The sequence below is a fragment of the Agelaius tricolor genome, unplaced genomic scaffold (genome assembly GCF_023055355.1).
Source record: "Agelaius tricolor isolate 1412-34295 unplaced genomic scaffold, bAgeTri1.0.p SCAF_5, whole genome shotgun sequence".
Taxonomy (NCBI): Eukaryota; Metazoa; Chordata; class Aves; order Passeriformes; family Icteridae; genus Agelaius; species Agelaius tricolor.
This window is the reverse complement of record NW_027269265.1, coordinates 48,587,912-48,615,908: the sequence shown is the minus strand read 5'-3', so window position 1 is coordinate 48,615,908 and position 27,997 is coordinate 48,587,912. Positions and strand designations below refer to the sequence as shown.

At 42.1% G+C, this 27,997-nt stretch overlaps 1 protein-coding gene across 1 annotated transcript; it reads right to left on the bottom strand.

The window, feature by feature from the left end:
• Positions 1-2,296: 2,296 nt before the first annotated feature.
• SPTY2D1 (SPT2 chromatin protein domain containing 1) lies at positions 2,297-21,107 on the bottom strand. The gene is made up of 6 exons (XM_071427802.1): positions 20,944-21,107; positions 11,327-11,441; positions 8,285-9,880; positions 7,357-7,513; positions 7,152-7,229; positions 2,297-5,938 (listed from the first exon to the last, which is right to left on the bottom strand). Exons 1-6 carry the CDS (start codon positions 21,001-21,003, stop codon positions 5,842-5,844), a joined length of 2,103 nt encoding a protein of 700 aa, XP_071283903.1. The 5' UTR covers positions 21,004-21,107; the 3' UTR covers positions 2,297-5,841.
• Positions 21,108-27,997: the final 6,890 nt, after the last annotated feature.

Genomic DNA, 27,997 nt, shown 5'->3' with positions numbered 1-27,997 from the left:
ACAACCAGCAAGTCACTCATGAGTGTGATCTACACTGGGACCATTTTGTATGTCATAACAATCACTTAAAAGCACCAACCAAGCAAGGCTGGATTTAAGCCAGCAGCTATGAGGTACATCAGCCCTTGTTGCCAACTGTAAAAACAGTGAAGAGACTTTCCACAAAAGTGTTATATTTTCCTGCCAGCTTCAGCACCTCACACTGCTTGTAAACAGGGCTCCCCATAGCCTGGGCCATGTCATGCACCACGCACTGCCACATTCCCTGTGTACGCAGCTGGCAAACAGAAGCCAGGCTAATAAAGGGGTTGCTGGCTCCCTCCTTTTGGCTGGGGAAGAGGGTGGTAACAGCAGCACATCCCTCTGCCTGAGCTCTCTACATTCACCAGGACCAGGCAGGACCAGGTGCCTGTCTACATATAATTTACAGTCACATTTGACACTACTGTGGAGGTCTCAAACCCTTCCTGCACAAATCAAGAACAAGATAGAGTGCCCCTCCTGTCCAAAAATAACTGTAATCAATGTTACTCATCAGCTACAGAGCAGCAGGTCAATCCACAGAGGCTCTGCTCTACCATACACATTTGTTTGGCCAAATCTTGATGTACTGAACATATGTAAGGACCACAAGGCATCCATACAACACAAGAGCTGTAAGAAAGTGTCAGGGAGAATTATTGCCTTATCATGATAGGGAGCTGAGGACAGACCCACAACAAACATCATGAACCCTTAGTTGCATCACTCAAGGAAGCTACTTACCTCTCCTGAAGAAATCCACAAGAGAGGTTTCATACATGGAGAAGGGCAGGTAAGGCACTCACACAGCCTTTTGTACTCCATGTGTTCACTGCTACATGTTCAGTGTTATTCCCATGCACTGCAAAACCTGCAAATGTACACTCAAGTGGTTTTCAAATCAGAATCAAGCCAACTCCTTCAACCAAAAAAACCTACTGAAGTTCTTGATTCTTTAAATTGTTGATTGCCATCAACTTTCAGACACAGAGTATGAGATGGCATCAGTTCAGAGTATTTGCCTGTTCTCAAGCAAGGAATGTTGAGAAAGTTACATCCAGGATACAAAAAAATCATCAATTTGATGGAGGGAGAAGGATGTAGGCAAAACTGAAGACTGCCATGAAGAACCAAAGGCAGGAACCCTCAAAGCAAAAAAGCACCAGGTGGTGTGGAAGACCAGAACTATTAGTCGTGGACAGAGAAGTCAGAACTAAACTCATGACATATATGAGTACTTCAGGAATGACCTCTGTCCTTAATTTCATTCCACAGAGTATGGTAAGCATAGTATGCCTAGGCTTTTTAGCTTTCCAGATTAATGGAAAAATGTTTCCATATGCAGCTCCAAGGGTAAGAAGAGGCTATCTATGGGATAAATAAATTGCAGTTCTGTCTTGTGGAACTGAAATCTTATTCTAAATAAACTACAACTAAAAGCTGTCCTCAAACAAGGGAAACCTGTAATTACTTGTTTTTCCCCAATCTGAATAAAATAATTTTGCTTTCCGAAGTAGCTTTACTGGCTGGGTTAAGATAATGACTCAATGTAGAACTACCCTCCTCATGAACAGAATACCTCTGCCTTGAAATAATAGCTGAGATTGACTGATCACAGCTGTTAAGATACATTAAAAATCTCAAGGCAAGTCCATACCAGGTAGTTCCAAAGAAGATATGATTACATGCCTTCAGAACAAGGTAGTCATAAGACACATTAAATGCAGATTTGCAATATTTTTAAAGACTGTTTTTTAAGCACAAGAATATGCAAGCCTTGCTGTTTCTCATAAAGGCAGGTAGGCTCACGGATGTGTATCCATTCATCCATTTGGAAATGGGTCACAGCACCAGCTGATCAGAACAGTCATTTACTTCCACCATCAAAGCAGAAAACCCTTCCAGAGGAGACAGCCATCAAGGGAGTTCAGACTCCTTACACAGGAATATGGAAACCCAAAAGGATGCTGCTTGTGATCACTTCAAATACAAAAGATTAGAGGCAATGGGCACACTTGGGCATATTATCATTCTAAATACATGTTCCTCCAAGTACATCCCATGTCACAGCCTAAACTGCAGGAGACACCAGGAACTTTCAAATCTTTTCTAAAGGGTTAAGTGACTCCATTATATTTTTCATACCTTCTTGCTGGCTGCATGAGAACCATTCTCAGAGAACATTCAGACTGACACTGCTGTGAGAGCTCAGAGGAAACAGCAGAAAGTAATTCTGATAAATCTTCCATAAAAGTAAACCAATGAGAAATAGCAGTAAAATGTTTAATGCCTGTAATTTATTGTACACATACTTGGCAAAATGTATATGCATTTGGTGTGTGCTAAAGTATACACTTCCTTGACAGCACCCGAGAGCAGGTAAGCTATGTACGAGTTTTTAACCTGATTTGTCACATTGTGTAAAAAGACACTGTGCACACATGATATCCCCAAAGGAAAAAAAATCATTGGCTAAAACTAGAAGCACCCTTATTTACACACTAACACTTTAATATTGCGTCACACCCACTCACCAAAATAAATAGAAGTACATTCATCACAATTTAAACACCAGTCTCTCCATATATTTATTTTCTGACATGTTTTGGTCTCCAGAAATATGCTATATCTAGAAATATGTATCAGCTACTAGATTATGTTACAAAATGCAAAAAAAAAATAGAAAATTAGTTTTCCTGGACAATATTTTGGGCTTTACACAAAAATAAATCCAGATTTCCATAGAGATCTCATATACTTCTTGAAAGATTTTTATTTTAAAGCACAGCACAGAGTTGCACACTAAGGCTTCCTGTGATATGCAAAACCCTGGCCTCCAAAAGACATCGCTGTAAAGTGAAATACAGCTCAAGTGTAAATACAAGACATTTTCAAAAAGTAGTCATCAATAGAAAGTGCCCTTCATTTGATTTAGCATTAGCAGTAAAGAAGTAGCTACCTTAATTGTGCAATCAAAGCCAGACCTGGAAGGGTTTTATGAAAAGTACGTCATTTCACACTCTCAAGTTTAAGGATATAGAATCTGAGATAGCAGAAACCAACCTTTTTATCCTCCTACATTCATTATTTTTTGACACAATTTAGTAAAAAGGCACATTGTCAAACGGTGAATTAAAAATCTAAAACCAAACCAGAATTTCCTTAAATACAATTAAATCATTAGCTGAACATCCAATCCTGATAAACCAGTGTAAGCATTCTTCCAGTTTTTCTTCATCTCAAATTCAGATGCACTTTGGAAGTACTGAAATACTGTCATTAGATAAATACTATTAATCTGGCAAACAGTAAACAGGTTTTTGGATACAAGGTCAGGAATTAAAAAACTAGTTTAGTTCCTTCCTAGCTGACATACAAATATGCAACAAATATGCAAGCACATTAAAAGCCAAACATTTGTACAAAATAGGAAACCCATCAGCATCCCATGCCAATTATGAGAAAGTACTTCTTGACTGTAAAATTACAAATGTGTCCTTGAATAATTTTTCAGATGGAATAGACAAAACTTAAGCAATGATCACTGTGTGAAGAAAGTTATGCAGTGTCTTAGGGAGGCTAGCAGAGTACATTCCAGTCACCATCTACATGACAAAGTGCTTTACAGATTAACAAGTTTAACTGATCTTGCATGGTTAAATAATCAGAAAGTGGTGAAATAATCAGGTTTTACTTAAAAAACCTGCATTTGTCTGAAATACGGATTTCTTTCCCAACTGAACCAATTTCAACTTAATATATTTCTTTTGCTTCATAAGAGACTTTTTTCTCTCCAGCCAGGTAGGAAGTTGCTCACAGATGATATAGCTGTCTGGGTTGATGGACCTCGAGTCCTTCTCCAGCTAAAAAGAATAAAAAAGTACAAACCCAGAACTTGATCATGGTCCCAAAGCCTATCGTCCTGAATGGGTAATTCTAGAAGCCAGGAAATCTCCAACAGGAAATTTGAGATGGTCCCAATGCAGCAGAGAATACAACACACTTCTAGACAGTGAGGCTACACTATCTTGCATGGTCTCAAGAGCATACACTGAGAAACAGGTTTTGTTAGTTAATAGAGAAAGTTAGAGCAACAGTGGTATCCTCACCTGGGCTCCATATTAGCCAGTACTGAGATAGTCTAGAGAATCTATACCAGTAACTTACATCAGTATTTTGCTGAGGCAGTGAAATGGTACACCATTGACAGAAAACATCTAAAAAAGGCAAAGCTGTTTTTTCTTACATTAAGAATCAGATGTTTAAAATTGAGCAGCTTCCAAGACTGTTCCTTACAGGTTGCTATCTGAACTGCTTCCTAGAAGCAGCACTGTTAAGAATAGCCCCAAGAGGAAAGGTTCCTTTGTTGTTTCTCCACAAGGTAATTTTTCTTTTTTTCCCACCCCCAACCAATGCCCAAAGCCCTTTTTCTACTTCTTAACCTATTTCTAGCATTAAAACATAATGGCCTGAAGCAGCTGAAGGCAGATGCTACCAATGGAGTCCTGGAGCTTGAGGCAAAGCTGAGTAGTGACACTGGTGAGCTTTGAAGGGCAACTTGGGGAAACCCAAGTAGATGCAACACCAGATTTGACCTTCAGGTCTCAGTGCAACTTCTGTCGACTTACATGAACCCTGTGCTGATTGTAAACAAATTCAGTTACTGAAACAAACAGTCTTTAAAATGCATAGTTAAAAATAATGTGCAAATATGGGCATTAAGGTAAGTAACTGAACTAAGGCTCCTGATATACATATTATTTTAGGTTTTTGGCTTGCTGAAATCAATCACAAGTATTAACTAGTTAACATGATGTTAATACTGAAAAGCTGCAAATGCATTCTAACAGAACTTAATTCTGATTTTCTTTCTGAACAGTAAAACTAATCAGATAAATGACTGCTTCACATTTTAAAGAATTTAACCATCAGATGTTTAATGCAAGAAAAAACACAGTCTGTAAAGCAGCAGAAGCTGTTAAACAAATCTGAAAATTTACAGGGCAGGAGAAGAATTCCCAAGCATATGCTTGAGCTCAAAAGCACAGGTTACATACAAACACTAGAAATTTCTGTTTTCAGGGTGTGTGTTTTTCATACGGAATTAGACTGGCACTGGAATTCCAGACACAGCAAAAGCCAACAATCTTTTGGCTATATCCATCACTGCATGGTTTGCAAATGACATGCAATATCCATCACTGCATGGTTTGCAAATGACATGCACTTTTCTGTTTAGAAATAAAGAAGTTCAAATTATTTTTATGGGTCCTCAAATCTAAAGATCTGCAGCACTTTATTGCCTTAAACACCTGTGGGCTGTGGTTGAATTTACACCCAAGCTACTGCTGTGCAGAAGATGACATTTTAACACTTTGAGGCTCAGGTTGGGAGATGGGGCAGGATACAGAGCAATCTCTCCAAGTCTCAAGAAATATCAGGGAACAAGAATGCTATTCCTTTCTTTCAAGTGAATGCAAAATTGGTTTACTGGTACGTGGCCCACACAGTTCCAAGTCAGTGCATAGCTAGTCAATATTTCTGCTGGCATCTTGAACTGGTTTAATCAATGGAAAAATCTATTAATTTTATGCCATTTAATATGCATTAGTGCATTAATTTCTTCATTAAAAAACAACCCTGGCAAGTATTAAAAATAAATATCTTATTTAAGTCAAGCTAAAGCCTTGCTTTTCAGTACTTTAATCCCTTTAAATATTCTTTTGCCCGCTAACAAGCAAATGGAAACTGAAGTAGAATAGGAGATGTATGGAGGCAGAGGGGAGCAGAAACATGAACAAAGTCAACACCGTAAGTCAGTTAACGCGTCCTCAGCTTCTTAGACTGTCTCTTGCGTTTCAGCTCTTCTTCTTCCCGTCTCAGCTCTTCCAAGTCTTCCTGAACACCGAGTCTCAAGCTGCCAAACAAGATTAAATCCTTTACACTGCTACTCAGGGCACTTGAGGTTTTGCTTCTACATGTCCAAAATGCAATGCTAAAAGTACTACAGCTGATTTGAAGAATAATTTCATATCAGCTCTTCTTTAATTATAGAATTAATGCAGCTTTAAGAAATCAAGGGGTTTTTTTAAATCATAAGATCAGAATCAAGTATTTCAAGGGAAAAAGATATTTAAAACTTCTGTCAAAAAATAAAGATTGTATTAAAAAAATTAATACATTTTATACATAAGGTCTTTTTTTTTCTCCCAAAAAGCAGCTACTGAAACATCCGTTAAAAAGTAAAATTGAATTTAACTCAAGTTTCTTATCTCCACTTCCTTTATGCAACATGCGTAGTTAAAAGTGAGTCAGGAATTCAACTCTGCAAAACCTCACTCTAGGATGTCAACAGTGTGGTTAACAGCAATATTACTTAAAAATTACCTTCATTTCTCCTAACTCCACTTAACAGACTATAGTGTTCCATGGGCTGCAGATATCCCAGGAGGAATAAGGACATTGACTGTAACTTCAAAGATGCAAATTTCTAATGTTCAAGGCACCTTCTGAATAACCATATAGAACCAAAGAATTTGGTGACTCAATGCATTCCAATATTTGCATTTTCTATGGGCAACCCTTATAGCTTTCAAAAAGCTTGTCCCATCACTTATTTAAAAACAAAGAATCAGTTTATCTCATAAGAATTCTACAAGCCCAAAGGCCAAAACCAACGTGAAAATCACCTTCATAATTTATATCAGTGACTATACAAGCTTGTCAGCATACTTTCCCTACTTCTATAGAAATAGACATACACATATGTATAGATAAGAACAAATAAAATTTCCAGTCCTCAAACTAGCAGAATATTGTAATGCTTGGGACCAATTAAAGAATTTGGAATTTCAAATTAAATGTATAATTTTAAAAATATTTTTTGAAATTAATTGGTTTTGTTTTTTATTAGTTCTTAACAAGCAAGATTTGTGAAAGATAAGGACATACACAACTTATTTAGTGTATCCACCACTGGCTGTATGAATTCCATCTTTTACTTAAGCTTTCTTATAAAAAACTGATAAGGCTTGCTGTTAAAAGCAGAGCGGATACTTGCTAGCTTAGCCCTATGACTTCAGCAATAAACAAACTTTGTAATTTGTATCCAAGTCCAAATCCATGCATACCTCCTAGCTTCTTCTTTCTGTTGCTCTCTCCAGCTGCTCTCCATATAACGTAAGGCATAATCACTTTCATCTTTGTACCTGAAAATTAAATATCAGTTTGTAGCACATTAAAAAATAGGTAATGAATTAATATCCCTTCTTAGGAAGAATAATTACTTGTTCTATTGCTTGTTCTGCAATATCTTAAAATTGTTACTTCTCTTACCTTTTCCGGTCATAGCCAAATATTTCCCGAATATGTTTTGATATTTCTTCTTGAGATTCCCCTTCATCTTCAATGAAATCATCCATTTCAGAGTCATATTCATCATCATCATCATCTTCTATTTGTCTCTTGTAACTAATAGGTGGTCTTCCAAGACCTAAATGACAGGAGACAAAATCATTAACTAATGACATGAACATAATTTTAATTTAACAGTACTTCTCCTTGCTATACCTTGGGCATAGCCATTTTCTGGGCTTCACGGTGGAAAACTTCTGCCTCAAGTTAACCAGCATTTCTTAGAAATTCAGCAAGAGAAAACACTTCCTGAGTTGTGCTAGAGGAGATTACCTATCAGGATCAGCAATGGCATCCTGAGGAAAGCAGATATCTGTTCTTTGCTCAGGGCTTTCCAGGCACTTATTCACTACCCTCCACACTGCTTGCACCTGATCAGAAATAAATTTTTAGAACAGCTTGTCACTGATAAGATAAATCTGCCAAAACACTGAAATGTAAAACCTGTGAGTGATTTTTCATCTAGCCCTTCAAGCATCTGTTATTTAAGACACAACAAAGTTTTATAGACCAACTATTAAGCAATGCTGGCAGCAAATCCTTCAATTCTTTTCTTTCTAACAGCATTCATATACCAGTATCCATCACAGGCTGCTTAGTTTTCTTTCATGTGATACTTTACACCACCTGTATTTCAAAAATTACAAGCATAGGTAAAAATAAGTAAAATAAATTAAAAGCTGCTATATTTAATTTTATTTCAACTATTGAACTGTTCTTATCTGAGTTTCACTTGGGTTTTTTCCATCTCTTCTCCCCACTGGGGGACCGGGCATGCAAGCAGCTGCACAGTATTTAATTGGAGTTAAACCACAACAATGAAAAAATGCTTTGTTCTATAAATGCATACCTTGTGGATGAAGCACAGGTCTATGCCCTGGAAAAGGTCTCATTCCATTCATCTGTCCATTGCTAGGTCTTGTGATGAGGTTTTTAGAAGAAATGGTTTCTGACACGACAGTACACTTGGGTTTCCCAGCTGCGCCCGGGCCGCCGCCTGGTCGCGCAGCTCCTGCGCTTGTGCTGATGCCCGGCCTCCCTGGGCCAGTGCCCAAGCTGCTGCCTGGCTGCCTGGCCCCTGTGCTTGGACTGATTCCTGGCCTTCCTGGTCCTGTTCCCAGGCTGCTGCCCGGTCGCCCTGGTCCTACGTTTGTGCTGCTGCCCGGCCTTCCCGGTCCAGTGGCCAAGCTGCCGCCCGGTCGCTTAAGTCCCACTCCTGAGCCGCTGCCCGGTCGCCCAGGTCCCGTGCTCGAGCTGCCCGTCGGCCTTCCCGGTCCCACGCCTGAGCCACCTCCTGGTCGCCCAGGTCCTGTGCTTGAGCTGCTGCCAGGCCTCCCAGGTCCTGCGGCTGAGCTGCTGCCCAGGCGCCCAGGTCCTGAGCTTAAACCACTTCCTGGCCTTCCCGGTCCCACGCCAGAATTGCTGCTTGATCGTCCCGGTCCTGCACTTGAACCGCCACCAGGATGTCCAGGTCCTCCTTTTCCTAAGCTGCTGCCGGATCGCTTTGCATTGGAGTTGATTCCATGTTGAAGAGCTGCAGGTTTTCCTGGTTTTGCATGGGCAGGCTTTTTTAGGCTGGATTCTTTCACAGATGGCATTCTCTGAGCCCCATTGGCTGTGGGTTTTGAAGGTGGCACCTGAGAGCTTGAGCCAGACTTTCTAATACCATTGACAGGTAATTTATTATGACTGCTACCAGTAGAGCTTTTTAAGGAACCATTTTGTGAGGTTTTTTCCATTTGATCGAGTCTGGAAGAAGATGATGACCGTGGGTGTTTTTCAGTCAATGCTGGTGCTTTGGATTTCTTATCAATACTACCCATAGAAAGAGACAGACTGCTTTTAGATGTGGAATGTTTATCTACAGAGCTTTTATTAAGTTTTGTGTTTACAGATGCTTTTTGAGAAGACAGTTTTTTTGAAGAATTGGATATCCCTGTAGGCTTAATCTCCTTCTCACTTTTCTTATGCATTTCTACTTTTTTGTTTTTGCGTCCCAACAACTCCCTCTCTCTCAATTCTTCTGCTGTTCTGGGCCTCTCTTCTACCTTTTTCACTGGTTTTATTTCCACTGGTTCATGTTGTTTCTTTTCAGCAAGCCTCAAGAGCTCTGCAAAGTTCAGAGGTGCAGGTGCACTTTTGGGAGGTGCCTTTGGTTTCACTGCAGCTTTGGATGGTTTCTCTTCATATTCTTCTTGCTCATGCTCAGATTCTGTCTGACTGTATTCAAGTTGCTCAGTTTCATCTTCTGTTGCATACTCAGCCTCTGGGGCCTGAGCAACATTCTCACAAGCCCTCCTCTTTTTAGACTTCTCTTCAACAGGAACACCATTATAACCATAAAAGTTATCCTTTGTTCGTGAGGCCATAGCTCTTGCCTTTCTGTCATGTTTCAGTTCAATACGCCTCGCCAAGAGCTGCTCTTTCTTCCTTCTTTCTTCCAGTGCTGCAAGAAAACCAGGAGAAAGTCACACAAAAAGCACTACTTTTTATGTCAATATTTTCCAAACTAACAAACCACTTAGGACAGCAACTTAAGGATATCTGGCTAATAGCTATCCAAAATAGATGAGAAAGTGAGCCCAGGTCTGCTAACAGGACAAGCTGACCCTCCTGTGTCAGCTGCTCCAACAAAGGCAAGCAATTGAGTGAAATGCTGCTCTAACAAAACCCACTAAGGCTTTCTGAGGGAAGCAGCTTTCCAGGATGCTGTGAAAATTGTGGAGAGCCTTTGTATAAGGAGGTACAGAAGTTATGGGATCTCTGTGTAGTGGAGGGAGTTCTGAGACTGAGCAAGAGAATCTTGAGACTATACAGAACTTACAATCAAATGTTTAAAGGAAGTTGAGGAAGGGGAGAGAATAAGAGTATTGGGGGGATAATAACTGGAAAATAGCCTAAGTGTGTGTGTGTGTGTAGAGGGATAAAAGGGAGACACAGATGCAGCTGAACACAGATAAACAAGCAGCTGGTCATTACACAAGTCTGATAGAGCCCTGTGCCCTATCTCCACAGTCTGTCCTATATCCTTACTGTTCTGGCTTAGCTGTTGTCTGCATGAGTATGCTCTCTATCTTGTGTCTGTGACCTGCTGACAAGAGTCTGGATGAATTAGCTGGTGAATGGACATCTAAATACCAAATACTGGGCAGACCAAGGAGTAGGGGCTAACTACCAAGATGATTCAGAAAACGTAAAAATTCCTAGAAAATGGATCAGGCTACTCATACTTTGGGTGCCTATAAAGATACCATTCCTTGTCTGTGTTATTCTGTTGTCAAGGGCTGTGACAGCAGAGTGTACCAGCATGCCCCCTGTGGAATTTGTGCTTAGTCTTGCTTCTGGACCTGGCAACAGGATTAAGGAATAGACTCATGACTGGTCCAGGAGAGGAAGAATAACCTGGGCCATCCAGTTCACCAGATTTGGTTACCTTTAAACAAAACATTAACATCAAAAGCAATGCAGTACTAGTTTATTCCATAGACTATTTAAAGGAAGTATAAAAGTGGAGAAATCATGTCTCAGATTCTTTAATCTGGTGCATCAATACAGTGAATTTTAAGACAGAACAATGGCAACTCCTTCCATTTTTCCACACAGATGAACTTTTCAAAGTTAAGCTAACGAAAGTTGAGATAGCAGTTAAGGTGAAGAGCAAAAAACGACCTCAACCTCCAGCCATAAATTCTAATGTAGCTGAGTGATGTTTTAACCCCTTAGGAAAGCAAGCAAACGTCCCCAGCCCTTAGTTCTAGCTTTCTCTCAGCATCAGGTCTATGCATAAATTCCAGAAACAGATATGCAGCTGTATTTGGAAGAAATTTGAATAAGGTGACAAATAGCAAATAATAAATTAAAGTCTCCCATAGGAGATATTTTGTACTTTTACCTTTTTTTCTCTTTTCTTCTTCTTGCCGTCTGAGAAATGCTTGCACTGCTGCAGACTCTACACCTTTGACTTTGGGAACTTTTTTGGGAGGACCAACAGCCAAACTGTACCTTTTCTGCAAAGAACAAAAAAATATGTCAGAAGAGTTAAGAAATGTAAAAAATCTGTCTTTATAACTGAGGAGTTGCATAACAGTCCTGTACTTGAGTTAAGCACAGAGTTGGTACAGAGTAAACAATGAATTCCCACTGAAACTGAGGGCTGTGCTGGATACATTTGACTTACAGTTGTACTTTCAGGCTGAGCAATCAGACCCAAATCCTCAGGAGAAACTTGCAAGCTAGAAAGTGCCTGGTCCAAGGGAGTAGATGTGTCTTGAAATATTTTTTTCTTCATAACCATCAGAAGAGCAAGATAACCAAAGTCCAGAACAAGATATCGGCACTAAGATAAGGACATTTGTCTTGTCTATACCATTGGCCAGCAGCCAACTACTTCACCCTATAAATATTGCCATCAGGATGAGCCTGATTTGAGCTCTGCCTGAACTGCAGCTTACCTGGATGCCAGGTGACCCCTTGAGCAGGGATGCCTCTCAGGGTTAGAAATTTCTTACCTGAAACTAAGAGATCCTTCCTTACCCAAGGTGGAAAGATTCCTTACTCATGACAGATCCTCAGCAGGTGACAGAGGATGTTGCATTAGTATTATGAAACATTACTAATCCATCCACCCCATATTATTACAAACACTGTATGGATAATTCCATTAGATATATACTGTTGACCAAGCCTGAGACTAAGAATGGATCCAGCCACTCCAAACTGCATTTAGAAAGCAAGGAGTCCACTGAGAACCTTGTGTTTCAACAGGACTGTACTTCTGGGTCTTTGCATTGCCAGTCCGTAAGAATTATCCTAAATGAGTTCATAAATGAATGACTTTGAACTCAACCTTCTTTTTTGTATGTTTCTTCCATTAATAAAATAATAAAATGAACCTTGCATTAAACCTTGTCAAACCCCTGTTGAACTTTGTTGAATTCCAGTCAATTGTCAAATCATTATTTTATCTCAGAACACCTATTTTATCTCATTGCTGCCTATCTTTTGAGTGAGATACAGTCACATGGATACATCCAGAATATGTGGATACATTCACAACAGGGCTCACTCAGCTTTTGGAAGGAATGAGCTGGAAACCAGAAGACAGGTAGGGAAACAAAATGAGTGAAATGAACTGGACTAATAAGGAATGCAATGGCTGCATTAGTAACAGAATAAAAGTATTTCAGTTCAGCCTTAGTCTTTGACCAAGAGGAACCAAAAGCAAACTACAGCCCAAGCTGCCAGAGTCAATTCAATTCCAGACTGCAGGTTTACAGCTCCGCTTTTAGCTTGCTTGTAGACACTCATTTCAGTTTCAGGTTACCTAATTCAGCAAAAATAGATAAATCAACTCAAAAAATTTGAATTACTCCAAAAGCTGGAATGGACTTTACCAGCATTATAAATAGGCTGACGTAAAACCAACAACGCTGATTTTAGTTCCTGCTGGCAGTGACCTTAAACACAATACTGCTATACATCAAGGAGTTAGTGACCCACACACCAGCTGACCTGAAACTCTACTTATCACCTGAGCTCAGTGTGACCTCAGCACTAACTGTGAGAGAATACACAGCCCCCACCTGGCACCTGGCAATTACAGCACTTGCACATGGTGTAACTTGCCAGGAGAAGAGAAGGCTCCAGGGAGATCTTGCTGCAGCCCTTCAGTACTGAAAGGGAGCTTATAAGAAAGATGGGGACAGTTTTTAGCAGAGACAGTAACAATAGGACAGAGGGTATTGTTTTCAAACTAAAAGAGGGCAGATTCTGACAAGAAGTTGTTTGAGGGGAACAGTAAACACTGGCTTAGATTGCCAGGAGAGGCTGTAGACCCCCCCATCCCTGGAAACATTCAAGGTCAGGTTGGACAGGGCTCTGGTTGACCTGATCTGTTTAAAGATGTCCCTGCCCGTTGCAGGGGAGTTGGACTGGATCACCATTAATGAATCCTAGTCTGTGATTCTGTATCTCATTATATCCTGAGGTGAAGCTGCATGTTTTCATATAACATCCTTTTCCTTGGCAGAGGAAATGATAAATTGCACTATGAACTTCCCAGGACCTCCTGCAAAAGCTCTAAAGACTACAACACTGATTACATGCACCACAGACAGGATTTGCACAGCTTGCCATGCTTAAAAGTCTGTCCAGTGCTGGTCAACCTGGGGTTCCAGCAAGTGAACAGGTGTCAAGTTATCTATGCTACCCCCTTTTTTGCTTCTCTTATATCCAATAAAGGTTACTTAAATCAATGTTAAGTGCCCAAGTGCCTCTTACTGGGTTCTATAACAACCATTTGCACTAGTGTGCTGCACCTGTTCTGACACTTCCTTTCACAAATGTACCAGGTTGTGCCTGAAACAGGAAAAATTGAGACTTTTTTTTAACTTCTTCCCACAAACAAAATACAGAAGAAAAAACAAAGCAATGAGAGAGACAGTTGTAAAGATAAATGCAACAGAAGGCAGTTAAACCCAGAAGCAGAAGGAAAGCAGAATACAGTAAGGAATAAAAGAAACCCCAATCCAAAACTGAGGTTTGAGAAGGTGGGGTTTTTTATTTCAAAAGTAAGCCAATAGATTAAAATCTAAACCAAGATCTCCCACATGAGACATTAAGATTCTCACCAAATGAAAGAGATGTGAAAAAAGACCCAAATAAAAAAAGTATCACTAAAGAGCCACACAAGTCAGCATTTCTATAAATATCTTTCTGTCCTCATAAAGCCTTGTGAAACTTAACTAAAATAATCAAAACAAAATATCTGGTAAGGAAATCTACATCCAAATGCTTTAGAAGCAATAATTAAACAGGCTGACAGCCTAACTCCCTATAAACATCAATATCACACAATGGAAGACTCCATTCTCATTTCTGATTCACTGATCAGCAGCACATAAATGGATCTTGGATTACTTTAATAATTAACATGCAAACTCATAAATTAGCTTGAATATACATGCACTAAGAAGCAAGGTTTGGAGGCTCATTTCTAAGCTGCATCCAAAACTGGCTCCAAGAAGGGCACCTACAATACCAGCCCCTTGTAGTCTTCTCAAGCAGTTTCTGAAATGACCAGAGCACAATTACTAAGGTGCACTATCCACATACATTGCATATTAAAACCTGCCATGTCTCCTCATCACATTAAAGACCTACTACAGCCAAGCTCATTTACTGAGCTGCACCTCTCTGCAAGGAAGTTTCTCTCCACAACCTGAGAACCAATTTTCCTGTTTGCACCAAAAGCATCCAGGACTTGACTGCTCAGGAAACCTGAACTGCCATGCAGCACTGCCTCTCAGCTTTTCCTCAAATGTGGCCCATGGCTCTGTGTCCCAAAGAAACCTGGTTTACTCCATTTGAACTGGAACAGACAGGGAGGCAAAGCAATCCACCCATTATCAGTCAAAATCCTGTCAGAAACAGGTTGAAGCCAATTAGTACCTTAGAAATCATTTGCAGTACTTTGCAGTATACTCATCTTAGTATAATGATGTCTCTGTAAACTTTCTTACAAAGTTAAACACATCATGTTTTGCCATTGGTAACCTAATTAGGCAAAGCTTCATTTAATTATTCCATTTCAACTGTGCCCTCAGTTTTGAAAACTTGGTTTTAAAAACTGTGTAGTACTCAAGCATCTTTTCCAGCCTAAATGATTTTGTGCCTAAGGAGCATCTTTGGAAACTGCTAAACAGCAGAGACAAATGTAGATTGGTCTATTCTGTTGGGAAACCTTATAAAGAATTAAAGTGATGGAGAAGCAGTTTTCAGGCTTTGTTTTGCTGCACTGTGACTAACAGCCCTATCCAGGAGCAGGTTTGAAAAAGTAGCTGGACAGACAAGCTCGTTTCTGACTGCTGTTAACATGACAAATCGTGCAAAATTTAAATTAAAATTTCCAATCAGTAGCATTTCTTAATATTGACTAACAACTGAAAATACAGAAAAAAATAATAAATGAATATCCATTTTCTGTACTATTGCTGATACAAATCTTGCTCACTTCCATTCAGTAACAGCATAAAATAACCTGCTGAACTGTAGCCTTTCTAAAAGCACTGAACCATACACTTGTTCTGCAAACACCAATAAAGTGTTTTATATGTAGTGCAAATGAATGTACATCAGACTGCAGGTAAAGCAGGCCAAATAAGCCAGCCCACGTCACTATACCATCCAAACAGCAGCTGCACTATTCTGGCTTTTAATAACTACTGCTAAGTTGGTTAAATCAACAGAAGAATAGAAATGTTTAGCCTTTAGGAAAGAGCAGGTCATGCTGTTCCCAGAGCACTGCACTCTTCAAGCTGTAAACAGTGACTATTTGCTTTGAAGTCACTGACTTCCTGCAAAACGCGGCACATGATCCTGATGGAGTTGTAGCTACTTTGATGTCAGCATTCAAGTACCAAATCTTGGACTATAAAACAGAATTTATAAAATAACTGCAGACTTTTTGGTACCCAAATCAAGTCCCAAGGGGCCTAGACCAAACATAGACAGCCAGAAGTAGCAGTAGTAGTATTGCCTTTAACAATGGTCAGTATTAACACAGGTGGCAATGCAAGATCAATGCAAGTGATCAATTCTGCCAAACCCAATTCTCAAGTAGAGCACCTGAGCAGCTCAGTTACTGCCATGAGCTTGCACATGCAGTGCAAAGACAATTCCACTTGTGTTATCCACTGCAGGCAACTTGCAGGGGCTCTCACAGGCTGGGGAGATTCTTTTATTTGCTTGTTTTTCACTAGCATGTTACAACACTTTGCCTGTTCTTCACAGATCATTTCTTCCTTATCATTTGCCAAGACACGTAACCTTCTCCAATGGGAAGTCCCCGTTTCCCCCCAAATATTCCTCAGGGTTGTCTTAAGTTGCAATGCAAGATGTAACCAGAACTATGTACTCTATCACCATCTGTGGGGCAGTGTTCTTTATCTCTTCCAGGACCCATCCTCCATCCAGGGAGATATCTGCTGTAAATGGGCCACTGAGACTCACTGCATGACTGATGCAAATACATCACCTCATGGTGAGATTTTCTGCCCGGGGGCAGGAACAATTCCTACCTAGATGAAAATCTGAGAATTGGAACACCAGGGGAGCCTTTTCCACTAAATTCCCAAAGCCAGACCAGGCCCATCTACATCACCACTGGACCTTCAAAGAAAAACTACACCCTTCTGTAGGATCATTGCTTCAACAGAACCACATCTGTCACTGCAGGAGGGCTGCAGCCACCATTTAATCAGACTGCTACCAACACCCTGACACACCCACAGGGTGCCAGGTCATATTCTCACTCTGTCTGTGTTTTTTGTATTATTGCATTTTTATTTTAATTTTCCTGGTAAATAATTGTTATTCCTCTTCCCATATCTTTGCCTAAGAGCCCCTTAATTTCCAAATTATAATGATTCAGAGGGAGGGGATTTACATTTTCCATTTCAAGAAAGGCTCCTGCCTTCCTTGGCAGACACCTGTCTTTTCAAAGGCAAGGGTATAATTTTCTGAGAACATCAGGAATGGTTCATCCTTGTTTGTGTCACTCCTCTGGCAATGCCAGTCCCCCAAAAGGCAGCGTCCCACATTGTAAGTGGCCGTTTGTGTTCACTGCCCAGGGGCCTCTCTGCCCTTCATCCTGAACTGCTATTTCCAAAGCTTCTGCTACAGATTGGCCACGGGGTTCCCAGCAGCTGACTCTGCAGTGAGACTGTCTTAGAATACACACACGGTGATTTCGCAACTGCTGCTTTCAATTTCTGCTTGTGACAAATACTAGGTAACAAGCATGTTTAAATTTGCTTCATTTCAGGTTCTAACAACTCCTACCAAGATAAAACGCTCAGCTTACCAGCTCACTGTTCTCCTCTCCCAAACCAATTCAACAAGTTCATACACTTTATTCCTAAGAAAACAAAAATTATTTTCTTCCAATTTTACAACTGCTGCCACAACACCCAAGCAGAACCCTTAGCTGGAAAAAAAATTGCAGATTTCTTCTATGAAAAGTTGCTTCACACAGGAAAACAAACAAACAAAAAAATCCCCAAAAACAACAACAAAAAAAACGGGAATAGGAAAAGCTGGAAATTTTACTAGTCAGCATTTAAACCTCGACAGTCTGGAACTTTACTATCAGGTCAGTCAAGTTGAGAGCAAAAGCCCTCCTCACCCCTGCCAACATTTCACATTGAATATCTTGCAGTTCCCTTCTGTGGAGGCTGATGCAATCCAAATAATTTCAGCCTCGTTTTGAGGCTAGTTTTAAGCACACAATAAATGCACACACATCAATCGATGGGAGTCTGGTCCTACAGCAGCAATCTGCACTTCACAGCCATTCCCATTATTTCTCATGCTGGGCTTCTCTTGCCTGCAGGCAAACGCTCGATAATTTGTAGATTGAATTCGATGGGCAGGCTCTGTAACTCAAGGTCCTCTGAACAAACTCAGGGATTCTGTTAGTGTTTCACTTCACAAATACTGAATTCCTCCTGGCTACTTGTATCTGTCAGCTTCACTGGAGGCTGCTTTGTATCAGTCCAACTTACAGTGAGACCTCACAAGTGCTGACGTGGATGAAGAGCTCTTTCAGTTCTGCGTCACCACTTTGTGGTTAAATTGTATCGGGTTTCTGTAAATTCTGTACACCAAAGTTTCACCCTCAGTTAAAAGGAATCGGGAGCAATATGAGACGCTTATACTGTCATTAACAGCTTATTAGAAACTAAGGTGAAATAAAAGAATGACTTGGTTCCAACTGTCCTCAGGGTTTTCTTTTTTTTTTTAAGCTGCAATAAAATTTCATATTTTAAAGAATAGCTACAATAAAAATATCTGAAAGTGCTTTGTCATGTCATGTGGAACACGTGGCATAACCCAGTATACCAATTTCACCAAAAAGAGGACAATCTATTTAAACCTCTCTAAAGTCAACATTAAATCTCATAACTTATCATGTCTAGTCAAAGCAAGACCACACTGAAAAGCTGATGAACTGCTAATATGAACACAGGTAACAAAATACAACAGTGAAACCCCTATGGAATATTAGATGATAAAACCTGGGGCTCTATTCAGCAACGGCTGTGGAGATGATTAGCAGCACATCATTAATAGCTTAGACAGTAGTTCATATATGAACTGTTTCGTTTAGAAACAAAACCTGATGCAACTAACAGGGCACCAAAAGGCTGATATCAGCAATGTTCCTTTTGAATCTGGATTTCCATAGGGAGATGAACAAGCAGATTCGTTTTTACAGGGACATGATGTAATATCTGCTTTATCCAGGCCCCTCTTTTACAATACAAGGCCACATTATTCCTTAGAGTTTTTATGCAGTTTCCACTTTGAACTAAACACGACCTGTTATAGTGTGTATATATATTTATATATACTTTAAATATACACTACTCATTCATGTCACTGTTTTTCATTACAAAGGGCATGGAACATTTAGTTAGGTGCACCGTAAAGTTTAAAACAAACTTCTTAGAGAGAAATGCAGAGGATATGCTTGTTAATGCAGGAACTAACATTTCTAGAAACCTGGTAACTTTATCTACCAGTAAATGTGTAATTAGTCTATATGGTGTTTTTAATAAAAGTATTTAAAATAATTATATTCTTCTTATATAAACACATTTAATATACTAGCTTTAACACAGTGGAGTTGTTTAGATGTCCAGTGATTGTAAAATCTCCATGGGCTCTCTTTTAAAGCCCAGCAGCTGCAAATAGCTTCAAGCAGTGCCAAGTGCAGCTCTGCTTTTGCTCAGAGACTGGGGCCAACTTCAGAGTTAAAAGCTGCACCACTAATGTGCTAAACCAAATTGTTTCAACTATGGATTCAACTGCACTCTCACTCCATGAGTTAATCAGGAATTAGCAAATCATAATGCTGACTTTACTAAAGAGAGTAGCTAAACCCTCATTCATTGCACAAGAAGTAGGATCCCCTCCCTCCATCATCACATCCACAATGGAGATTATGGCAGATATTTCATCAATTCATCATCATGGATTAAAACTGTGACAAAAAAGTACTGGCTCACACAGTAAAGCTAGTTAGGGAAACTGAGAATGTAAAGAGAAGTTTTAAACATCTAAAACAATAATTATAATAACCCAGTGACAACTAAGTGAAACAGTTTAAGACCAATCAAATGGGCATTTAAATATTGTAAAGTATTTCTGTATTTGTTATTTATTATTAACAATAATTATAATAACCCAGTGACAACTTAGTGAAACAGCTTAAGACCAATCAAATGGGCATTTAAATTTAAATATCCTAAAGTATTTCTGTATTTGTTACTTTATAATTTATGTTATGAACCAGATTCCTATGTAGGGTCAGAGACAAATTAAACGAGGCTAAATATATAAAAAAAAGTTGATTTTATAAGATTTTAAACCCACAATGGAATCTGATTAATTTCACAACTACCATATGGTTGGTACATATTATCAACTGGTCATGCTACTAGTGAACATTACCATAGTTTTACTAATGATAGAGACACTGAGATATTCACTAGTTCTGACACCACCTAAATGAAGACACTGTACAATTGAGAGTATGGAGGTTTTTTTCTGGTTTTCCCACAGTTTTTGCTAAAAACAACTACCCCTCATTTACACTGGGTTTAAGCAAACTAATCACAGAAACAACTCTGGCACTCTGTTGAAAAGCAAACATAAAGTGTCTCCCTAGCTGGTGGCTACCAAGGAGAAAACATTTCTTATCCAAATAAGCACTCAAGACTTATAATTTGGGTCCTCCCAAATGAAACCCAGAGGAATGAAACCCAGGATATGAATGTATGAAAAGGCCACGTGCCCTTCCTCCTGCCGGATTTCATCCAGGCAAGTCAGTGGGTTACTGCACACGGAATCCATACGTTACTGATAGCTTGAACTAAATCACAAACTGCTGAAGTACAGACCCCAGAACAATGTTAACAATACACCAAAAGCCTCCAGCCAGCCCTCCCCGCAGGGCTGTTACACCTTATTCCTTCGCGGCGCACACAGAGACCTCAGACAACGCAGCCCATTCACCCGAAACTTGTCACTTTGTCTCCGGCTCGCACTGGAGACGTGGCAGACTCGCATTTCCAGAGCGAACAAAAGGACCGAGCCGGCTTTCGGGCACTGTCTTCCCCCGCAGCCCGGCTCCGCTCCCGGAGGGATGTCGGCACTGCCAGAGCAGGAGGGCGAGCCGCGGCTGCCCACTCCCAGCCCGGGGTGCCGGCACCTGTTGACAGAAGGGGCCCCGCTCGCCCACTCCCCTCACACAGACGCTTTTCCAGCCCTCAGGAGCGAGCAGCCCCGGCCGGCGAGGCGAAAGGCCCGGCAGGGACAGCGGCGGGCGCTGCCCGGCAGGGGCCGAGACGGGAGGGGCTCCCGCGGCCGCGGGGCCCTCCCCGGGCCCGACCGCCACCGCGCCCCGGCCCCGCGCCCCCCGGCAGCCCCAGCCGCCCCCGAGCTCACCGGCACCGCGTTCAGGCCCTGCTGCTCCGAGGCCATCACGAGAATGTTGTGAAAATCCATGGCCAGGCCGGAACACGGGGGGCTGCGGCAGCCGCCCCGCTCGCACTGCCCGCCGCCCCCCGCCCGCTCGGCCCCGCTCGCTTCCGCCCGCTGCCGCCTACCCTTTATATAAGCTCGCCTGGCGCCGGCGTCACTTCCCCTGTGGCGGAGCCTCGCCACGGGAAACGGGGCTGGGCGAGGGGAGGGAACGGCGAGAGGCGTCTCGGGAGCCCCGCCGGACGGCAGGGCCCGGAGTGGCGGCGGGGGCGGCCTTATGAGACCCCCGGGGCAGCCCCGGCCCGGCCCCGCCCGGCGCCTCTCGCCGCCCCCCGCTCACAGCTGGTGCCGGTGCCGGGATCGTCCCTCCGCCCGCCTCGGCTTCGGCCCTGAAACGCCTCAGAGAGAGGGGGCGCGGAGTGACGGGACAAGGAGCGATGGCTCCAAACTGACAGGGAGCAGCCTTAGATTAAGTGTCGCGAAGAAATTCTTTACTGTGAGGGTGCTGAGGCACCGGGACCGCTTGCCCAGAGAAGTTGTGGGTTTCCCATCCCGGGAAGTGGTCAAGGAGTGGTTGGATGGGGCTTGACACAACCTGGTCGAGTGAAAGGTGTCCCTGCCCACAACAGCGGGGGCAGAACTAGGTGATCTTTACGGTCCCTTCCAACCCAATCCATTCTATGATTCTGTGATTACCACCCCCAACCTCGGCATGGGGATGTGTCAATAAAACATCAAAAACTTGTACTTTCTTCTTTTTTCCAATAGCAACTCTTCATTTTTCAGTGACAGTGAGAATTGTGGTGGTTTGAAAGGAAAAAGCCTTTGGGGGCAATGGCCAGTAGCTCCGAGCACACCCTGACACCTGCCCCCGTCCCTCCTGCATTCCCAGCTGCCAGCTCGTCCCTGAGTGGACATCAGCTAGGCAGAAATCCTGTAACAAAGGAGGAACATGGATTAAGTTTCCTCAGCAATCTTTCTTGGCTTGTCAAGGCTTCAGAGTTGGTGCTTGGCTTGTAGGGCTGTCACAGTTGCTTCAGCAGTGCACTTCCAGCTGCAGGAATACTGCTGGATAAACAGGGCTCCCAGGAGCAATGCTGACCAGCAGAGTGGCCAAACAAAATGCTCTGTGTGTGTGTGTATGTTTAAATATTTTTCTAAGTCTGACGAACCAGAAAATTGTGCAAGAACACCAGCTGACTGAAGACTTCCCTTGCATTGGTTACCAGGTCATTTCCTGGATCTGTTATCTGAGATCCATGTGACAAAAATTCCTCTACTTCGCACTGCTTCTCCTAGAAACGTGGGCACTGGAAGAAAGCTTTTTTCCTTCATTTAAACCTTCTTTAGCATAAATTCTTTAACACTGCTAGTACTTGACAACTCTTCACTCTCAGTTCCTCCAGTTCCTTCCTGCCTTTTCCAGTTTCCCTTTGCCTGTCCAGTGCCCTCACTTTTTTGTTGTATCTGATATAATCTTCTGAGCATAGCTATAAGTCACATTGCAGCCTGGTGTAAAGATGCCCAGTGAGGCCTTGGCTGATGGGAGGGACAGGACAATTCATCTGAGCCAGGCACTGCACCAGTTAATTTGAAGGGCCTTTGTAATCCTTGAGCACAGGAGATCCAAGTTGTTCCTTTAATGCTTGCCCTGGTGTCTCTGCATGGCATCAGTCCATGCAGGGTGGACAGTCCTCCTGACCTACCACTGCTTTTTCTTGGGACAGTCCTGATTTAACCCCTTATCCTGCAAGAACTTAATCCCTCTCTCTTTTCCCCTTTTTATTCTCATCTCCATTTACTGACTTTTTACTTCTGATTCAGACCTTGTCACCTCTTCTGGTTCCTGCCCTCTTTGTATTATGATTTTCTTATTTTAAGACTTCCTAGTGTGGCTCTCTTCACAGGCAGTTAGTGGCTAATCAATTTTCATCCCACTTTTGGCATTGTGTTTCCCTCTGTGCTACTGTCTATAAGGTTGTGATGCTATTTTCTGGCAGTCTTATCTGCTACCTCATCACTGCTGTGGTGCTTTCATCAGAATTTCCCTGCTCCAGCTAGAATTTCTGGTTTCTCCACTATGCCCTTCCTTGAGAGGCTTTTAGTATGACTCAGGTTCCTGTATGACAGCAGTACTGACAGAGCAATGATTGCTCTTTGACTTTTGTGCGTGCTCTCTTTGGTCCAAGTTAGAGCTGGCAGGAACACTGGCTAAATGCAGGCTTCATTCTGCTGACTGCGATCCTCGAGACGAGTGCAGGAAAATCTCTCCTCTACAAGAGGAGTTACAGGCAGGCCAGGGAATGGCATTGCAGCTGCAGTGTGTGGCATGTCACTCTTTGGAAACCCCAAACCACAGCTGTTGCCTTTTCCTGGAAATGACAATACTGTGACATCACATCCCTCGGCAGAGGGGATTTACCTCCGTGTTTCTCCAGTGGGAGAAACAACAGCACTGTGTAAATGTGGGCATTTTATGGGGCAGTAGCAAGCCATGCTGAGCTGTGCTGGGATTCCCAGACTGCCCCATGGCATTTGAACCCAGCTCCAGCATAAGTTACACGTCACACAGTGCCTTGATGTGGCCCAGCCTCTTCTTCTGGCAGACATCCTGCAACAAATGGGAACCTCCGTGCTGTGTGTGCCTGCACCTCTGTGCTCCCTGCGCCTTCACTCGCTTCCCAAATTATCTGCACTCCTCACAACCTCTGCACACATTTACAATGTGATGAACTGATCCACACTAGGCTTGGCAGGACTCTCAAGCCCAGCTAGTTTGTTAGCAGCAAGGGAAGAAACAACTTTGTTCCTTTAAGCCAAACGGATGTTTCTATAAAATACAAATCAGGATAGAAAATGCTTCTTCCCCTTTTTGTAACTCTCTGATCTGTCTGATTCTGTGCATGTTTGACATCACTCTAGCTTTCAAAGAATTGCTAAAGTCTGAGAATTTAAACCTACATCTTCCAGAAAAGCAATACAACACCTCTCAGATCTCCCGTCTCTCCTCTCAAACCTCTGATTTGTGCCACTGAAAAAGTTCAGACAGATTTGTTCTTTTTGTGTGTACATTTTTAAAGCGAGAACTTGGATAAGTTTTATTTTTCTTAAATACCTTCACTTTTGGATATTACTTGTGACTAGAACTGTTTAGAAAAGACTTAGACAATATAAAATAATATTCCACCAGAAAGTGTCTGCAAGTTTTTAATCAGCTGTGCTCAACAATAGCTCAGCCCCAGCCATGCACACTTCAGGCATGTGACTAATCCTATTAACTTGGAGTGTATTAAAGTGTTTAAAGGATTAGAATCTTAATTACAGGCCATCTACAGAGGTCAAATATCAAAGACTGTTCAGAGCCTGAGTTTTAGCATTTTCTGAATGAGTGAATGAGTAATATTTGTGTGAGGTCTCCTTTTCCCTTTTCACACAGCATCCTTTCTGCTGTAGAGTTAAATGGGTGTTCCAACATGGCATTTATTGACTAGGCTGAGTCATCCTGATGTCCAACAGTCAGGTCTCCAGATTATCAGTTTGTTAGAGGTTATCAGGGCTGCCATATATGCTCTAAAGAAGTTTAGGACTTGGAAGACATGGATTTGAACAAATCAAGTTTGCATAGGATAGTGCCAGCCTACTTTATGGCTGCTTCCGATTTGAATTAGTAATCACTAAGATTTTTTTTTCTTTATGATATATTAAACAGAAATGGAAAGGAAGAGCCTTGGGATGACAATTAGCCGGTGTTGACAATGTATAACTTAGACATCTAACTTAAGATGTATAAATTATGGTCTTTGGCTCCAAACAGGAATATCAGAAAAACAGGGACAGAAATTACCTTCTTCCTCCCACCCAAAAAGCAGGATCAATTGCATTAGGTAATTTCTGACAGACAGTTGTTCAATTTGCATTTGAAACCCAGAAACCAAGGCTGGCATTCCCTATATTATTCTCTCATTCTTTTTTCATCTACACCTTGAGAAAGCTGTTTCTTACATCTAACCCAGATTTCTGTTGCCCACTGAGCCTTTTCAGCTGATGAGAAGACTTTATTATCCTCTCCCTTAGACATAAGCAGACATATTTAGGGCCCTCCTACTGTGTCTCCCCTTTCTTTGGGATAAACCACTCCAACTCCTCCAATGCTTCACCATAAAACCTCTAACTCTATCTCCCAAGCAGAATACAATACCTGACTGAAGGTTTTCTAGCCCCAGGCATGACAATAGAATGGCTCAATTTGCCTGGCAAACAATATTCCTTTTTATGTAGCTCCCAGTGCTATTTGCCCTTTTTTGTGGTGGCATGGCTGGTTCCTGTTGGGTTTGTGATCCATGCTAACCACCACAACAGGTTATACAGTGATGCTGTCAGAGCAGTAAGTCCAAACCCTGCATTTCTGATGTTGGTAGCTCTGCAGAGGGTGAAAGAACATCCTTTGAATTACTTCTTTTCCCCCTGCTGTAATTTGCCAAGTGTGTTGAGATCCTAGTCCTGTCCTCTAACACTTCCTGCCCCTCCCAGCCAGTGGGGTTGGCAAGAATGTTGTTTGCTCTGCCATTTAAATTATTTAATAAAAATATCAGATTTATGGTACTCCTGCAGAATTCTGCTTGCTGTGTCCAGCCAAGTTAGCAAGACGGTCATTTAAAATATTTCAGTCCAGTTTACAGCCAGTTCTGTACTCATCCATTTGTGTTTTTCTGGACTTGCTTGTGAGATGGATGGCCATGGGAGAGAGTGTTAGGAGTCCTTCTAAAACCAAAAGCTGGAAATGAGCCTGCTTGACATAATTTATTCTAGGCAAAGTAAACCTAGAAATTTCTTTTCTAGGTACTTAAATGTGTCAGTGGAGGCAGAGGTTTAACTCCAGCACCTCATTATTTAATGACTCAGCAGGTCACAAAACAGGTACAGCTTCTTAACACAGGAATGCAAGCAATTCAAATTCTCTCTCTCTTCAAGAGAGAATTTGAATTCCTCTGCATGTGATTGAAAATTGTTTTCATCAAAAATATATGTATTTCAAATCCAGAACAATCACAAAATATCACTTTTACATTGCTGTGCACTGGGGACAGAAACAAACTGTCAACAAACTTCCCTAGTAATTAAAAGTGATTTCAAGTAGCTGTCTTGGGTTCTCCTAGGACAATTTTCAGCTTCATGCTTTAAACAAAGGCAATGAAACCATTTAGTCCAGGGATAAAAGTGTGAACAAACACGGTTGCATCCCATCAAGCAGTTACCTGTGTCACACTGTGACTGCCTGTGAGCACTCAGCACACCCCAACGATAAACTGTGTCATGAGAGTGAAGAAACAGGCCCTGTGGACCACCCATCAAATCAGGACTCCACTGATGAAAATACTGACTTCTTCATGAAAAAATCCCCCACATGAACAAAAAAAAGTAGATCTGGCAGAAAGTGAGGATTATGATACTGAATAACACCAGCTGGTGAAATAACTGTATTTGCAAAGTATTCTCCCAATCAGAGAAGAAAGAAGATTGAGGATGGGTAAAAAACCAAACCAAAACCAACAACAACAGCAAAAAATCCCAAAACAACAGAACAGAACAGAACAGAACAAAACAAACAAACAAACAAAAAACCCCAAAACCACCCCACAATAACCCCCACAATAACAAAAAAGCCAAAACCCCAAACCAATTAGTTGTTTAACTTATTCAATATTTAAGTTAAAAGTATCTTTAAAGTGCCTGTTGTCAAAAATCCCAAAAGATGAGTGTATGGGAAATAGACAAAAATAACCCCTCTGTAATATGTATTCATATTGTTTTATGGGAATTAACTCCTTTTCAAAGATGCTAAAAAGAAGGCAATGGAAAGAAATCACCATAGCAGTAATGTGGAAATCACAGTATTTAAACACTGAACAGCAGGCATGTGTCCAGATATTATAGAGTTAATAAGAAAGCAAACAACTCATGTAAGAGACTGCAGAGCAGCAAGGGCTTTCCTCTGTGACAGGATTAGGCTGATTTTAGATCACGGGAGAAACATGAGACATCGGGAAGAGCATCCCAGGCGCAAACAGGAACTGAGAGAGCGTTTCCAAGGTCCATCCTTCAGTGCGGTCTGCCCTGGAACTGCACTGAACCCATCCCCTGACTGCATTTCACCCGAGCTCCCAGCTCAGTCCACAATCTCTGAGAATTGGGCATCGCAGGAGCACGGAGAGCCGCCGTCAGCGCTGCTGAGCAGCGAGTGCCACAGTCCGGCCCGAGCCATGCGCATGGGCTGGCTGTGCAGCTGCTCCGGCAAGCTGTCCCCCTCTGTCCCCATCTCACAGGGCAGCCAGCCCTGCCGTGAGGATGCCGTGCAGTGTCACTGCCGGCTCACAGAACCGGCAGAGGAATAGATCAGAGATTAGAAGGAAGGTAAGGCTGGAAGTGACGCAGTTGCAGCGGGCAGACGAAGGCTCGGTCCCGCGGGAGCCGCCGACGGGCCGGGGCTGCTGCCCGTCCCTGGCGCTCCTGGCCGGGCTGGGGACAGCAGGTGGCGGTCGCGGCCTGGGTACGGCGGCAGCGGGAGCCCCAGCTCCGCGGGGATGCTGCACAAAGGCGCGTTCAGAGCAGCATCTGGGACCTCTGCTGCTGCCAGCCGTGGCTGTTCACGCTGGCTGCTTCTCAGCCACTTCCGAACGGCGCTGAAAGGCTCCGCAGAGCCCTCCCCCGCAGCCTTCCAGGAGGAGAGCTTCCCACAGAACGCTGATGAGAGATAAGTCAACAACAAAAAGAGCATCTCAAAGGTTTATCTATTTTATTCGAAGCTCTTCATAATCATACATGCCTGCAAAGCTGAGAAATGTGTTTGCCACATGCAGTTGCAGATGGTTGTGGCATCTGAAGCAGATCAAATGGATGGTACGTTTTCTCATACTGCTCAGAAGCCAAAATATCTTCTTTTCAAATGCACAGAGAATTATTTGGATTTATTTCCCAAATGAGAGCCTGATTTAAGGACCTACTTCATTTTTGGGGAAGG

Coding starts and splice junctions, on each gene's coding strand:
- SPTY2D1 (XM_071427802.1), bottom strand. CDS start 21,003: ATGGATTTTCACAACATTCTCGTGATGGCCTCGGAGCAGCAGGGCCTG. Junction 7,514..8,284: donor ACCTGTGCTTCATCCACAAG/GTATGCATTTAT, acceptor CCTGTCATTTAG/GTCTTGGAAGACCACCTATT. Junction 7,230..7,356: donor TTTGGCTATGACCGGAAAAG/GTAAGAGAAGTA, acceptor TTTAATTTTCAG/GTACAAAGATGAAAGTGATT.